Raw genomic sequence first — 16,859 nt, 5'->3', positions numbered from 1 at the left:
TGGTATTGGTTAAAATCTTACCTCTCCCATTTCCTGTCTCAATTGTTCAAATTCCTGTTTTTCCAGCTCTAACTTATGCTTTCGTTCCTCCTCTGTTCGTCTTTTTTCCTCTTCCATTTTTTGTTTTAATAATTCTTCAAAATTGATTTCCAGTTTTCCAGGTGTAAGAGATTCTTGAGAGATTGTTTTGTACATCTCTGGGGAGTCCTCATCTACAACCTATTTTAAATTAAATATTGAATTACAACTGCTAAAAAAAAATAATACTTTTGTCACTCTTCCCAAAATTATATACATTGGAAAGTGCCAAGGAGATGGCTGAGTGGCCAAAGTGCATGCTTCACAAGCAGTAGTCCTGGGGTCGACCCAGAACCACCCAGGAGCATCACCCAGAACTGTGCCTAATGTCGCCACTGAGCACTGACATGTGGCTACAAAACAAAACCAAATAATAGTAATAGTTCTCCTATAGAAACATTACTTGAGTAACAGTTTTCACACTACAAATTGGGACTGGAGAGAGTATAGCTGGCTGACTGGATTTCAGTTGCTGGCACCCCAAGTGGTCCCCCAAGACTCACCAGAAAGGTCCCTGAGCACAGAGCCAGGAGTAAGCCCTGAACACCTCTTGGTGTGGCCCCCCCCTCAAAAAAATGTTTTCACACTGAAATAAAAACCAGACTTAATTATCTTCAACATGAGGAAAGGCCGATCTTGCTCTGGGGATGGCCCTACTTTGTTTTTTGTTTGTTTGTTTGTTTTGGTTTTTTTTAAGATTATTACATAGCTTTATTTATTTATTTTTTTTAAAGAAATGTTTTATTGAACCACCGTGAAAACAAGAAAAAAAATACAAAGCTTTCAGGTTTAAGTCACAGTCAAATACTGATTAAACCACCATCCCTTCACCAGTGCACCCGTTCCACCACCAAGAACCCCAATACACCCCCCTCCCACCCCACCCCCCATCTAAGTAGCTGATGATATTCCCATTATTCTCTCTATATATTGAGTACATTTCATATTTCCATACAGAACTCACTATTGTTGATTGGAAAATTTCCCCAACAATCAGGCCTGCTGAACAAGCATCATCTAATAATTTCTCTTCCTTGGTAAAAGTGAAGACTTTGAGTTTTGGGTTTCTAATATTTTAGCTCAGTTCACAGTCAAAATGGATGGCTGCAAGAATCTGCTCTGGTGCCAAAATGGGTTAGGAGACCTCAGGATCACAGTCAGTAGGCGGGAGGCTCTGCTTCTCCTGCCACGGCTCTTGGTTCATCTCTGGGTGGAAGGCGCGCCGGGAACACCTCCCCTCCCAGGATCACCTACAGGCTACGTCACTAAAGAAAGTCCTACCTCCTGGTGGAGGGGTCTTAGAGGGTGGCTCTCACCGCGTGGCTGCTGCCGCTGCCGGATGGCCCTACTTTGATTCCCGATGCTGCATACCGTCTCCTAAGCACCGCCACGGGTTATTCCTAAGCAGAGTCAGAACTCGCCCCTGAGCACTGCCAAGGGTGGCCCAAAAACAAAGGATTAAACAGTAAACAAGGAATTACTTTTAAATGCAGGATTAAGAAATGTGATTGCCAAGGGCCAGGCCTATTGCCCCATAATTGGAAGCCTGCCTCATGAGCTGGGGGAGAAGGCAGCTGGAATAGAGAAGGGATCACTAAGACAATGATGGTTGGAGGAATCACTCGGGATGGGAGATGTGTGCCGAAAGTAGATAAAGGACCAAACATGATAACCTCTCAGTATCTGTATTGCAAGCCATAGTGCCCAAACAGAGAGAGTGTGGGGAAATTGTCTGCCAGGAGGCGGGGGGGGAGAGTTGGAAAGGGGGAGTATACTGGGGACATTGGTGGTGGGGAATGTGCACTGGTGGAGGGATGGGTGTTTGAACATTGCATGATTCATGCATGACTCAAACATGAAAGCTTGTAACTGTACCTCACAGTGATTCAATTAAAAAATAAAATGTGATTGCAGAAAAAATAGCGGCCTCTACACCAGTGAACACACATACTTTATTTACACTATAAATAATTTAGTTAGATGTTATTTTCTAATATCAAGAATGCTTTAGTGGGTTTTAAACAAATCACTAATCTGGTCATTGAAGTAGAGCTAATTTGAATTTAATCATTTTTTTTTTTTGCTCTTTGGGTCACATCCACACAGCGATGCACAGGGGTTACTCCTGGCTCATGCACCCAGGAATCACTCCTGGCAGTGCTTGGGTGACCATGTGGAATGCTGGGAATCGAACCTGGATCAGCCGCGTGCAAGGCAAACGCCCTACCCGCTGTGCTATCTCTCCATCCCCGAATTAAATAATATTTTAATAACTTAGATAACTCATTAGGATCCCATCATAATCAGGCAAGTATCACATTTGTTTGCTTTTGCGAACAAAACACCCAGCAGCTTTCAAGGCTTTTTCCTGGCTATCTGCTTAGGGATCACTCCTGGCAGTGCTCAGGTCGTGCTATGGGGTGCCAAGGATCAAATCTGCTCTACCCACTGTACTACCACTCCGGCCTGGAGATATTACTCAATACTATTTTATTAATTTACTTTCAGGATATACTAAATATAAAAATAATCAGTTTTTCTTTTATTTGGGGGGCTCTGTTGTGCTGAGGGAATGCTCCTTATAGTGCCAGGGATCAAATCCTGATCTCCTATATACAAATCGTGCATTAAAGCTATTGAGCTGTACAAGAAACTAAAGTGTAAGAAAATAACATTGGGGCTGGAGGTAGTGAGCAGGGGACTCCAGCCCAAATAATAAATTTTGTTTTTTTTGGGGGGTGGGAGGGTTCGGGTCATACCAGTGATACTCAGGGGTAACTCCTGGCTCTATACTCAGAAATAACCCCTGGGGGCTGGAGAGATAGCACAGCGGGTAGGGCGTTTGCCTTGCACGCGGCCAACCCGGGTTCAAATCCCAGCATCCCATATGGTCCCCTGAGCACGGCCAGGGGTAATTCCTGAGTGCAGAGCCAGGAGTAACCCCTGTGCTTCGCCAGGTGTGACCCAAAAAGCAAAAAAAAAAAAAAAAAAAAAAAAGAAATAACCCCTGGCAGGCCTGGGGAACTATGGGTTGCCAGGTATTGAACTTGGGTTTGCTTCGTGCAAAGCAAGCTCCCTTGCCCACTGAAGTATCTCTCCAGTGCTAACAGACCATTTGAAAGGCATGAAAAGAAATGTAGTATGTCAGAAACAAAGATGGAAGATTAAGGATAAGGAAATAAAACTGGAGAGATATACTAGGGCAAAAATATAAAGAAATATGTTTTAAGGTTTTTTTTTTTTAGTTTTTCCTCAAGGACTAGAGTAATATGTTTAAAAAGCAATGGCAGGATCAGAGAGATAGTACAACGGGTAGTGCACTAACTTTGCACAGCCACCCTGGGTTTGATCTCCAGCAGCTCATATGGTCCCCCAAACCCACCAGGAGTGATCCCTGAGCACAGAGCCAGGAGTATGCCCTGAGTACCGCCAAGTGTGGCTCAAAACCTAAACCAAATGAAGGTTTAGTGTCCCCAGTTTTCTGATTTGGTAATCTGGGTGGATGAAGTGGCCAAATAATCACTTGGTATATGTGTCTAAAGTTCACCCAGATTTAAACAATAACAACAACAAAAACTTAAAATCACTTGAGCCAGTTAAAATTTCCAGTAACAGGATGCCATGTTTACATGTCAGTTTGCTTGAAAACCAGTTTGTACATTACTGTGTTTTACAAACACTAATATGTTTATAACTTTATGACCATTAAGATTTGTATCAATACATAAAAGTGATGGGTGAGCAATATACAAAGTTAAAAAAAGTGTGATTATATGACCCTGGTCATTTAATATATATTGAATGGGATGGAAATTGAAATTAAAGAAGAAAAGGAGGGAAGAACAGGGAAAGGAGAAGGAGAATAGATCGGAAACTCCTTAGTCCTTCCTCCCTTGGATTTATAGTTCCATAAAATATATCTTCTCAAAAAGGAAGACACTACTCAATTGTCTGTACCCAGTACAGCAATTTAATCAAAACTTGTTAGTTTAGGCACCCAAGAATAGTAGAGATAAGCACCAGGAGGATTGCTCCACGGCTTGGAAGCTGGCCTCACATGCTGGGGGAAAAGGCAGTTCAGATAGATAAGGGACCACCGAGTAAAGGATGCTTGGAAGGCTCGCTTGGGATGGCAGATGCATTCTGAAAATAGACTATAGACCGAACATGATGGCTACTCAATACCTCTATTGCAAACCAACACCCAAAATGAGAGAGAGAGCAAAAGGGTATACCCTGCCACAGAAGCGGGCGGGGGGGGGGATGAGGTGGGGGGGGGAAGGAACACTGGGATCACTGGTGGTGGAGAATGGGCACTGGTGGAGGGATAGGTCCTTGAGCATTGTATGACTGAAACGTAACCACGAGAGTTTCTAAGTCTGTAACTGCACTTCACGGGAACCCATTACAAAAAATAAATATTTTTTTAAAAAAAACATATGTTTGGAGGGTCACACCCAGCGGTGTTCGGTGCCCAACAGTTACCCCAACAGTGCTTAAGGGATCAAACCTGGACCTTTAGCATGCAAAGTGTGTGCTCATCTCTCCACCTCCTAATCAGAACATTCTTAACGCTCTATTAACAGAGTCCATTTTAACTGCTGCTATGCCACAGGAGACTTTAAAACATATTTGTCGTTCCTACTCCAGGCACAAATTCCAGAGACGATATGGCCTCCCCCAAAGTTTAATGATTTAACAAATTTTAACAAGCTCTCAAGAGTTTAAAAACTGAATCCTGATGGCGTCCATGCTCCATTGACCCCACTACCTTACCATGCTTCTCCTTGCTTCAGCAAATGCCTTCTTTTCTTCCTCTATTCTCCTTCTGGCTTCTTCTTCTGCTCTCCTCTTCTCCTCTTCTCTCCTTTGTCTTTCTATTTCCTCAAAACTAAGCTTGAGCTTACCAGGACGGTAACCTTTAAAAATGTTTTCTGTATCTTGGTTTTCCTCCTCTTCATTTACCTAATCAAGGAACAACTTATTACTAAGAATGAGGACTCATCAAAGACAAGAATGAATTATCAATCAAAAGTCACAGAATTACCCAATTTATCCATGAATGTTCCAGTGCCCTTAGTGTACCCTGGTCAAAATCTCTTTGTCTTAAATGATAGAATATCCAAATCTGGAGAAATACCTAATAAAGATGTACTCAGAACTTCTCAAGCACATCAAATTTTAAACAAATAAAATGGAGTATGTAAACAAAATTAAGGGATCACTTAAGAGTTTTATTAAACCTTTATTCTCCCAGAGAAAAAATTAAATGCGTGTATATTTAAAATGAGGCTCAAGTTAAAATGTCTCTTTGATAGTGAATTAAAGCTCTTATTTGTGCTTATTTTACTGTGAACTATGGTGATACTAACAGATTATACTAATAGATTATTTGTAATGACAAAATGCAAATGTAATATTTTAACCAGTTAAGCTTTAAAAATGAATTAATGAAAATACTGTAGCACTGTCATCCCGTTGTTTATCAATCTGTTCGAGTGAGCACCAGTAACATCTCCATTGTGTGACTTGTTACTGTTTTTGGCATATCGAATACGCCACAGGTAGCTTGTCAGGCTCTGCCATGCAGGTGGGTTACTCTCAGTAGCTTGCTGTGCTCTCCGAAAGAGATGGAGGAATCGAACCCGGGTCGGCCTCGTGCAAGGCAAACGTCCTACCCACTGTGATACCGCTCCAGTCCAATTGAAATATTTATTTAAATTAATAGTTTGATTAATGTTTTTGTTTTCTTCACTAAATTGACCGGTTATATCTAAAATGCATAGGTATAATGCTCAACCACTTTTTTTGTTATTTGTGCCACACCAGCACTTCTCAGGGCTTACTCCTGGCTCTGAATTTAGAGATCCTGATGAGGCTCAGGGACCGTATGAGGTGCCAGAGATCAAACCCTGGTGGCCACATGGGATGCTAGGGATTGAACCCGGGTCGCCCACATGTAAGGCAAACACCCTCACCACTGTACTATCACTTTCTCACCCAAAAGTAAGATAATTTTTAAATAAATAAATAAATGTTTGACAATTACTTTTTTTTCTTTTTGGGTCACACCCGGCGATGCACAGGGATTACTCCTGGCTCATGCACTCAGGAATTACTCCTGGCGGTGCTCAGGGGACCATATGGGATGCTGGGAATCGAACCCGGGTTGGCCGAAGTCAAACGCCCTAACTGCTGTGCTATCACTCCAGCCCCAAGTAATAAACATTTAAATAGTTTGAGAAAATAAAATTTTTAGAGATAGTTCATAGAACATTATGATTGAAAGTTCATGAAAGAACTTTATTTTTTTATTTTGCTCTTTAGATCACACCTGGCGATGCACAGGGGTTACTCCTGGCTCTGCATTCAGGAATTACCCCTGGCGGTGCTCAGGGGACCATATGGGATGCTGGGAATCGAACCCGGGTCGGCCGCGTGCAAGGCAAACGCCCTACCCACTGTGCTATTGCTCCAGCCCCATGAAAGAACTTTAAAAGCTTTAAAATATTGCAGATTTCCCAGTTTAAACTGTCAGGGCTATAATCTGATACCTGTATATATGTGTGAGACTCCCTGTGTTCCTCACCACAGTTCTATTTCCCTCCCATCACCAAGACCACCCCTCCACCAAGTTCTCCCTTGCCCTTTCACTCCCCTTTCTCCACAGTAACTACCATAATTTTCACTGAGTCTTGGAGTCCATCCTCTTGGCTTTTGCTATTTTGTTCACTTTACTCATATATTTCACAGGAGAGTAAAGCCATCTAATAGTTTTTAACTTCCTTATTTCACTTAGTATAATGAACTCAAGATCCGTTTTGTCTCCAATGATACAATTATATCTTTTCCCAGTGATACAATTTCATCTATCTTTTTAAATTGTGTCACAGTTACAATGTTGTTCCAGACTGGGTTTCAGTCCTATAACTTCTCTTCACCAGTGTACATTTCCTACCACTAATGTCCCCAGTTAATTTCATCTTTTTTAATGGCAAAGACTGGTAATTTTTTTTTTTTTTGCTTTTTGGGTCCCACCCAGTGATGCACAGGGGTTACTCCTGGCTCTGTGCTCAGGAATTACTCCTGGCAGAGATCAGGGGACCATACGGGATTTCTGGGAGTCAAACCGGGGCCGGCTGCATGCAAGGCAAACGCCGTACCTGCTGTGCTATCGCTCCAGCCCTAAGACTGGTAATTTTTATGATAATTTACACACACACACACACACACACACACAGAGTACACATGTTCTTGAACCAACTCCTCTGATTATTGGATAGTGGATAGTATCTCATTTTTTCTCACTTTTTGGTTGAAAGTATTTTATCAGAATATCTTGCTCCAGCCTTTCACTCTAAGTCTGTGTTTGTCTTCATATCTGATGATGGATGGGAGACTTCGGATGCATATTACGGATAGAACCTGCTTTTTTTTCCAACCCAGTCTTCATTTGACTGGTGGGTGAGTCCAGACTGCTCACATTTAGAATGATCAAAGAAATACAGCACTTACTCCTTTTCTGATTTTTATTACTTGTCTTTTTTTTCTTTGTTTTCTTTCATGTTTTGTGAAAAACTCACCTATTTCTATATGTCTTTTCCTGTGGTGGTTGTTTCAGGTGATTTTCTCCATATATTCTCTCTCTCTTTCCATCCTTTCTTTCTTCCTTCCTTCCTTCCTTCCTTCCTTCCTTCCTTTCTTTCTTTCCTTTTCTTTCTTTCTTTCTTTCTTTCTTTCACTTCTAAATGTCTCTGCTCCAGAGTCTCTCCTCACTTCCCTTCTGTTGATACTGTAATGACAGGGATTATCCACAAGCTCATTGGGCTCATACATTGGATTGTGGTGCTCACCAGAAGTCAAAGATTAAGAGGTTGTGCTGGCTTGAGGCGCTCCAGGAGTGGTTGTGCATTTAGCTGTGGTGCTCACATACTTGCTAACCAGGGGTAGCTACGGTGCTGGCACATTTTTTTAGCTGCGGTGCTCACTAGGATTCTTACACATTCCTTGCTGAGCTCACTTACACCTTGCTGTGTTGTGGCAGGAAATAAATCATTTGTAGCACCAGGGATTATAGCAGACGTGCCTGGCACCATCAGCAGAGCTGCCGGTTTGTTCTGGATTTTTGTTTCGTGATTATTACAATGATGGTTGAATCAAATAACTCTCGTTTTGGGGGGGTGGAGAGAACACACTAGCTGTGCTCCTGGCTCTGAACTCAGGGATCACCCCTGGAAGGGCTCAGGGATGCCAGGGCTCAAGCTCGGGTCAGCCACACGCTAGGCAAGCACCCTACCTGCTATACTCTCTTGGTTCCTGGCACTCCAAAAGAAGGATCCCAACAAGGGACTGGATGGATCCAAGGCAAGCTGTGAGCTACCCCTGGCATCGAAATGGGCCAGGCCAAAGTGCCATAATACTTAATAATAAGTTAAGAGCATGGTCATTTACAAATTCTGTCATGATCCCAAAAGTAAAAACTAGATTAGGACCCTCCCTGGTAGGGGTAGAAAAGACTAATCTGGCGTGAGCACTATAGTCTGAGATCTATAGTGAGATGTCCCCAGGAGTGCCACCCTACAAGCTTAATGGATCTCTTACTGTGTCCATACAATATGACTAATATTATTAAGGAGTAGAATTAAGATGAATGTTTATATGGTTGCTGGACTAAGGGAAGGAGAAACGCATCCATAGGTGGTATTTCGCCCTTAGGAAGGTCTTCTTACTGAAGGAGAGTCTGTCCTAGAAGAAGCTACCTCTGAGGGAGGGACCTTATATCCGTTGATTGTATGACCTCACCTATGTGTAATTGCTACCCCAACCCTCTCATGATTCGGGATGTAATGAAGTCTGTAAGAATGGGCAGGGCTTGAAGGAAAAGAGGAGATTCGGGAAGGAGAGTCAGGAGAGAATGGAAATGAGAATGGAGTAAACTGCAACAGACGCCATCCAGCCCAGCCCTCGTTTCCTCCTTCATCCACGCATCACCATTGGCCATTCCAGGTGGCGGAAGCGGCCCCAGACCATCATACACAGGCGGTGTGAGAGAGCCATCGGCCTTCATATTTATTTATTTATTTATTCATTTTGAATACACATGTTTGTAAAAGCGCCTTAGTTTGAATTTGTCCCATTTGTTTATTTTTGCTTCTCTTTTCTTGGCCAATGGCATTGAATTATGGAAGACACATTTAGCTTCAATGTCCCTGGAGTGTTTTATCTATGTTTTCCTTGAATTTATGGATTCAGGTTTGATATCGAGGTCTCTAATCCATTTTTGGGGGAGGTCACACACGGCGATGCACAGGGGTTACTCCTGGCTCTGCACTCAGGAATTATCCCTGGTGGTGCTTGGGGGAATGGTATGCTGGGAATTGAACCTGGGTCGGCCACGTGCAAGGCAAATGCCCTACCCACTGTGCTATTGCTCCAGCCCCTCTAATCCATTTTGATTTGACTTTTGAGCATCATGTTAGAAAGGGGTCTGAATTCAGAAAGTTTTACAGTTTAGTCTTTTACAATGGCTGTTTGCAGAATTTTTCTGCTTTTGTTTTCCTATGGGCTGGAGCAATCTTACAGCAGGTAGGGCATTTACCTTGCATGCAGCTGACCCAGGTTCGATTCCTCTGTCCCTCTCAGAGAACCTGGCAAGCTACCGAGAGTATCCCGCACGCATGGCAGAGCCTGGCAAGCTACCCATGGCATATTCGATATGCCAAAAACAGTAACAACAAGTCTCACAATGGAGACATTACTGGTGCCTGCTCAAGCAAATTGATGAACACTGGGACCATAGTCCTACGGTGCTTGTTTTCCTACAGGTGGCACTGTGGTTATTGTGTTGGAATCCTCCTTTGTTTTATATGGCTCTGGCGAGGAGGGTGAAGAAATACAAAGCTTCTCAACAGGGCTGCTAGTGAGTATGTGGGAGGGAAACAGCCCAAAAAGAAAGCTCCACGTTGCCCTTTTGCCTCCACAGACAGTCCTAACTTCAGTCTGTGACAAAAGTTTGTGTTATAGTTCTTCATCTCTGACTTCTGACACAATTCTGACCTGTTCCGTTGCTAGAAAGCAGCACAGTGTGGGGAGAGGACAATGCTCAGGGGCTCCAATTGCCTTTGGCCTAGAGCAGGACTCACTTATTTTTGGTCAAAGAATTCATTTTCTGACCTAGTGCAGTCTCTCACCCCCATCTGGAAGCTCATATCTGTTACAGAAGAAAATGCCCACAGTCTCTGTGCTCCAGCAAGGCGAGTTCCGACAACAGCAACAGTAGCTGGCATGAACTCCTCCAACTCTCTGGAGATCACCTGTCTGCAGATACACCGGTGTGCGTATCTCCAGCTCACCAAGCTGTGAGGTGCTGAGGGCCCGCTGGGAGGTAGAGTTTATTTTGGGCTGTGGTTAGCAGCCTTCTATCCCACCTTCTATCCCACTGTGTCTGGGGAATATGTCTGAGACTCTCCCCTTTTAAATATTTTTTTAATGGTGCCAAGGATCAAGCTCAGAGTTCCACACATATGAGGCATGCACTCTGTTGCTGAACCATATCCCCCAGATATGGTTCAATATCCCCCAGATATGGTTCAATATCCCCCAAATACTAGCAAGTGTATTTATTCCTAGAATATTTGTAATCAGTTTTCTTCTTTCAGCCGGGTTTTATTGACAAATCTACTAACACCACTATAATGACTATAGCATTACAAGTACTTCTTACATATCACATATAATTTCATATACTTTAGTTTTTAACTCAATAGGATTAATATTTTCACCACCAAAATGTTTTCTCACCAAAAATGAGAAAATGAAGATAGGTTAGATAACTTGTCCATGGTTCCCCATTTAATAAGCGTCAGTGATCTAAATCCAAACAGCTTCTGGCTTCTCAATCCATCTCTCCAGTCCTTTGAGCTATCTCCTCACCCCAAAACCAATATTCTTAAACATTACCCTGCATGGGCTGGAGCGATAACACAGCGGGTAGGGCGTTTGCCTTGCACGAGGCCGACCCGGGTTCAATCCCCAGCATCCCATATGGTCCCCTGAGCACCGCCAGGAGTAACTCCTGAGTGCAAAGCCAGGAGTAACCCCTGTGCATCGCCGGGTGAGACCCAATTACCCTGCACACATTTATTTATTTAATTTGGTTTTGGGGCCACAGCCATTGGTACTCAGAGATTACTCCTGGTTCTGTGCTTTGGGATCACTCCTGGAGGTTCTTGGGGTCATATATGGTGCCAGGGATCAAACCCAGGTGGACTGCATGCAAGGTTTACCTTACCTGCTGTACTGCCTCTGCATCCCTACACTGTATATATTTACATAGAGCTTAGATGGAAAATTCATACTCCTGGTAAGCATTTTAATGTGTTCAAATATTTTTTAAAAATTAGAACTGAAACTAAATGTATACTTATGATTAGTCTTGAAAGAGTTCTGCACTAAACTGCATGCTTGAAATAACAAAGAGAAACCAGGTTCACTGAGTATTTTGCACATTTATAACAGTTCACAGATGTGCCAAACTAGAAAATATTACAGATTCATTGTACATATGGAGTGTGTACACAGTTTTTAAAAGGCTGGAGTGATCTGTATCAGGTAGGACACTTGTACTGCTCACAGCTAACCTGGCATTTCATATGGTCCTCTGAGTACAACCAGGAGTTAATTCCTGAGTGCAGAGTTAGGAGCAATCCCTGAGCATCCCAGGTGTGGAAAAAAAAATTAAAATTAACCCCCTTTTATTTTTTTTGGTTTGGGGGCCACACCCTATGATACTAAGGTGTTATTCCTGGCTGTGCTCAGGAGTGACCCCTGGCAGTGCTTAGGGGACCATACGTGGTGCCAATGATTCCAATAGGAGTCAACTGCATGCAAGGGAACTGTCTTGCCTCCTATACAATTTCTCTGACTCCAGACCAGACTCTTTTATCTAGAAAATCCCCCTAAATGTATAGGAAAACCCTGTCTCAAGCAAGCTGCCAGACCTGGGGAGATCACTCAATGGGCTGAAGCACGTATTTTGCATTGGGAAGCCCTAATGGGGCTGGAGTGATAGTACAGTGGGTAAGGCTTTTGCCTTGCACCTAGCTGACCTGGGAGGATCCCTAGCATCCCATAGGGTCCCCTGAGCAATGCCAGGAGCAATTCCTGAGTGCAGAGCCAGGAGTAACTCCTCAGCATTTCTGTGTGTGACCCAAAAAGCCCCCAAATAAATAAATAATAAGGAAGCCTGAGGTTCCATTTCTGTACGGCATGATCCCTGAACACTATTACAGTAGTCCATAGGCTGGAGTGATAGTACAGCAGGTAGGGAGCTTGCCTTGCATGAGGTTGACCCAGTTTCTGACCCAGGCTCGATTCCTGGTATCCCATATGGTCCCTGAGCACTGCCAGAAGTAATTTCTGAGTGCAGAGCCTGGGTAAAGTCCAAAAGAAAAAGAAAAAATAGCCCAGCCTCAGTCTCGGAGCACTGTAGTTTTTACTAGATAAAAAGAAAAAATCAAATCTAGCTACCTTCCCTAAAACTAAATGTTTTATGTGTGCTATTTATATAATATATAATGATATTGGAATTATAGAATTATAAGATATACAAAATCCTTATATAACATACATAAAATATGTTTTACCATTTGCCGCCTTGCTTCTTCAAAAGAGCGCTTCTCTTCTTCTAAGCGTTGTCTTGCTTCCTCTTCAGCTTGCTTCCTTCGATTTTCTTGCCTTTGTTTTTCTAATTCTTCAAAAGTTAGTTTCAGTTTTCCAGGAGACAGTGATTCTCTTTTTGCCTCACTCTCTAGTTCATCATCCTAAGAAAACATCATGAAAGCACATCTGTTAATTATACAGAAATGCTGCTAACCAGTTCAACTGCTTGGTTTAGTTCCTTTAAAAAAGACAAAATAGGGGCTGTAGAGATAGCACAGCGGGTAGGGCGTTTGCCTTGCACACGGCCAACCCGGGTTTGATTCCCAGCATCCCATATGGTCCCCCTGAGCACTGCCGGGAGTATTTCCTGAGTGCATGAGCCAGGAGTAACCCCTGTGCATCGCAGGGTGTGACCCAAAAAGCAAAAAAAAAAAAAAAAAGACAAGATAGGGGCCAGAGCCATAGTACAGCAGGTAGGGCATTTGCTTTGCAGGCAGTCAACTCCAGTTCAATCTCCAGCATCACATATGGTCCCCAACCACCACCAGGAGTGATTCTTGAGCACTTCAATATGCGGCCCCAAAACAAAAACAAACAACAACAAAAAATACCACGATCCCTCCTCACCCATACACAGTGTCCCAGAACCCATGGAGTTAAGCGGGCACTAAAGGGAGGGGTCCCTGGTGCTGCAGGCACAGCAGGCCAGAAAGCGCCTGACTCTCAGTTCCAGTACAGTATCCTGGGTGACCTTTACTGTGATTAAAGTCCCAGAGCCTGTGCTAGTGCAACACACACACACACACACACACACACACACACACACACACACACACACACACACACTTACCATGACCAATGAAAGACATTTTGCTTCCTTGAGAGATCGTCGCTGTTCTTCATATCTTATTCTCTTATCTTCTTCATCTTTGACTCTTTCTTTCTCTTCTTCTTCTTTTTCTGGATCTCCAAAATTCATCTTTGTTTTTCCACATGTTTTGTGTGATTTCACAGGTACCACTGTTATAAGTAGTGAATCGTCTCCTTCCTAATTTATAAAATACATAATTTTAGTACATTTATTCTAATCAAAATTTAGGTTTCATGGAATCTTACCTCCGTCAGGGATGAATTTCATTACACTTCCATCAATGTGACAAAGATTAAAAATTTGCATTTTTTACATGTCATTACTAAATATATCTTTTTTTCTTGTTTCATTGTATTATGAGTTAATATTTTTGAAATCCACTGCTGACAAGGTCCAAGAAGCATCTTATTTCCTAGAAGATGATCTTAATAAAGTTTTTCTGGCAGTCCCATGAATGGTAATGTGCATATACATTTATGCTAAATCAATTTGATGGTGGATGGATTAAATCACAAAAAATTTAAATCACAATTTAAATCACAAAAACAATCTTTCCAAATGATTTTTCTCATCATGAAAGTGTAAAAAGGCTTAACAAAACTAGTATTAATGAGAAAAACAGAACTTTCATTTTGTTTGTTTGGGGGCCAAATTGGTTGATTCTTACTCCCGGCTCTGCAGAGATACTCCTGACAGCCTTCGGGAATCATATGCAGTGTCAGGGATCAAACCCAGGTTGGCGTGTGCAAAGCAAACACCCTACCTGCTGTACTATTACTCTGGCTCCCAAAAAGAGCATTTTTATGGGATTTGAAAACCATAGACAAAACTCTTGATATTTGATCCTATTAAAATCTTATATTTGGGACTGGAGCAATAGTACATTGGGTAGGACGTTTACCTTGCATGCGGCTGATCCGGGTTCAATTCCCAGCATCCCATATGGTCCCCTGAGCACCGCCAGGAATAATTCCTGACTGCAAAGCCAGGAGTAACCCCTGTGCATTGCTGGGTGTGACACAAAAAAGAAAAAAAATAATAATCAAATCAAATCAAATCTTAAATTTGTTGTTTTAGAAGTTAATTGGAATGAATAATATTAGATAGCCTTTTTGCTGCTCAAATTTTTTAATAAAGCAGAATTATAAAACATACATGTAATAATAACACACATCCCTAACAAAAATTCGCTTCCAATTTATTTAGCTGTATTTTTAGGCACACCATCAAATTGATTATATTTTAACTTACTCTGTTAGATAAAAAGATATAACTGAAGTGTTGTAATTGAACATTCCTTCATGCTAATGGATATTGCACTCTTCTAGTATGTGATAACCAAAACAAAATTATGAGAAACTCTGAGGAAAGAAGATAGGATGAAAAGAAATGCATTTTAAAAAATGTTAGCTTTTGTAATCTCAACTATTGGCAACAGTTCAAGAAACAGTCTTGGTAGAGTATCTCAAACAAGACTATATCTCTGAAGTAACCGTGAGCAAAAACATACTTTTCTTTAAAAACACTATAGCTATAGTGTTTGAAAGTGCAAAAGTATGATCCTGCTTTGCAAATTATTTTTTTTTATTGTATTTGTAACAAAAAAATTACAAAAACTTTAAAATTTTTAATGAAAAGATTATTTGTGAATCAGATAATTTCAGGTGAATGTTTCATTAAAGGAAATGTCCATTTACCTCTGATGCTGATTCAGTCCCCGTATTGTTTATGTCCTCAATCTATTGAATGAGAATTTCATATCATTACATTACATTGGATTTCTGCTTTTTGCTTTTAAACATACAACTGAGAAGTGATTCCTTTATGACTTACGATAAATTGTTTTTAGTTTATTATTTTAGAAATATTTTGTGTTTAAAGGACAATTATGTCCCTTTAAGTGGAAATCAGACCTTTTATTAGTTTTTGAATTTGGATATGAATATCAATATCAAGAGAACAACATATTAAGATAAAGTGTACCTTTGTGGACTGGAGAGATAGTATAGCAGGTAGAGTGCTTGCCTTGCATGCAGCTGATCCAGATTTGATCCCTGACATGCATGTGGTTACCTGAACATGCTCAAGAGTAAGCCCTGAGCACCACCAGGTATGGCCCAAAACCAAAAAAAAAACCCCAAAATTCTATTTTTGTAATTTGGAGATTTAAATAATGGACCATTTTCTTATGGCAAGACTGTGAGCTTACAAATAGCTTACAAATAGCAACTACTAATTTAATTTGTAATTTAATCATATACAAAACAATTTTCTATTCTTTGACTCTGTCCCAGCAAAAGGAAAAAGCTATCACTAGCAATCAAATAATCATGACAATATTCTACAATATAAAAACTAGTATCAAATTATTTATTTATATTTTGACCAGATCTAAGTAGGAAAGGCCCTCAATTTGTCTATTATTCATAAGAAATGTCATTAGGTTAACTTCAGGGGCAAACTTAAAACACAAAAATGAATGAACATAAAAAACTGAGAAATGTGAGGAGAGATAAATAAATCTGCTCTCTGGAAATGAACTGCACTGCACTGTAGCACTGTGGTCCCATTGTTCAATTTGCTCAAGCGGGCACCAGTAACGTCTGCATTGTGAGACTTGTTGTTACTGTTTTTGGCATATCGAATATGCCATGGGTAGCTTGCCAGGCTCTGCCATGGAGGTGAGATACTCTCTTGTAGCTTGCCAGGCTCTCCAAGAGGAATGGAGGAATCAAACCCAGGTTGGCCATGTGCAAGGCAATTGCCCTACCTGCTGTGCTATCACTCCAGCCCGGAAAAAAAAAAATGGGAAAAGTTAGAAAGTAAAAATTCTGGTGGTTTTAAAAGAACCACTGTGAGTCCATTTTGGAAAGACAGACTCCGTTTTGTGCCACAGGGTCATGAGTTTATAACCTAGTAAGAAAAACATGCCAGACCCCAAGGTCACGGACATAAACACTCAGACATCTGACCACAGATAACAAGGATGATTCAAATAAACGCAACTCGATGTGTTAACTGCTGTTTCGCTTCTGTACCCTCCACTCGCTGGCTCAAGGGCATGAGAACGCGCCGGGGCGGGGCCACCCGGACACGCAGGCAGCGGTGCAAAGGGCTCAAAATTCTCTCGGAGGGCGACTGCAGTTCCAAGTCTCTTAGGTTTGTGAACCCTTCAGTGCTGAATCCTTTGTGTGAGTGCCCTCGGCGCTGAGTCCCTAGTATGGGTGTGTTTGGTGTGCGAATAAACCTT

General features: G+C 41.7%; 1 protein-coding gene across 6 annotated transcripts in view; it reads right to left on the bottom strand.

Annotated features, from left to right (window-relative positions):
• NEXN (nexilin F-actin binding protein) overlaps positions 1-16,859 on the bottom strand; it is a 57,769-nt gene that overhangs the window by 8,523 nt on the left and 32,387 nt on the right. For 5 of the 6 annotated variants that reach the window (XM_055139293.1, XM_055139292.1, XM_055139290.1 and 2 more), the window contains exons 6-10: positions 15,307-15,348; positions 13,589-13,786; positions 12,723-12,899; positions 4,855-5,043; positions 22-219 (exon numbers count right to left, since the gene is read on the bottom strand). In XM_055139293.1, coding sequence (XP_054995268.1) covers positions 22-219; positions 4,855-5,043; positions 12,723-12,899; positions 13,589-13,786; positions 15,307-15,348 — 804 coding nt within the window. The remainder of the gene's footprint in view (positions 1-21; positions 220-4,854; positions 5,044-12,722; positions 12,900-13,588; positions 13,787-15,306; positions 15,349-16,859) is intronic. The other variant, XM_055139295.1, reaches the window with a different exon arrangement.

This window comes from Sorex araneus, chromosome 5 (assembly GCF_027595985.1).
Source record: "Sorex araneus isolate mSorAra2 chromosome 5, mSorAra2.pri, whole genome shotgun sequence".
Classification (NCBI taxonomy): Eukaryota; Metazoa; Chordata; class Mammalia; order Eulipotyphla; family Soricidae; genus Sorex; species Sorex araneus.
This window is presented reverse-complemented; position numbering and strand designations above follow the sequence as displayed.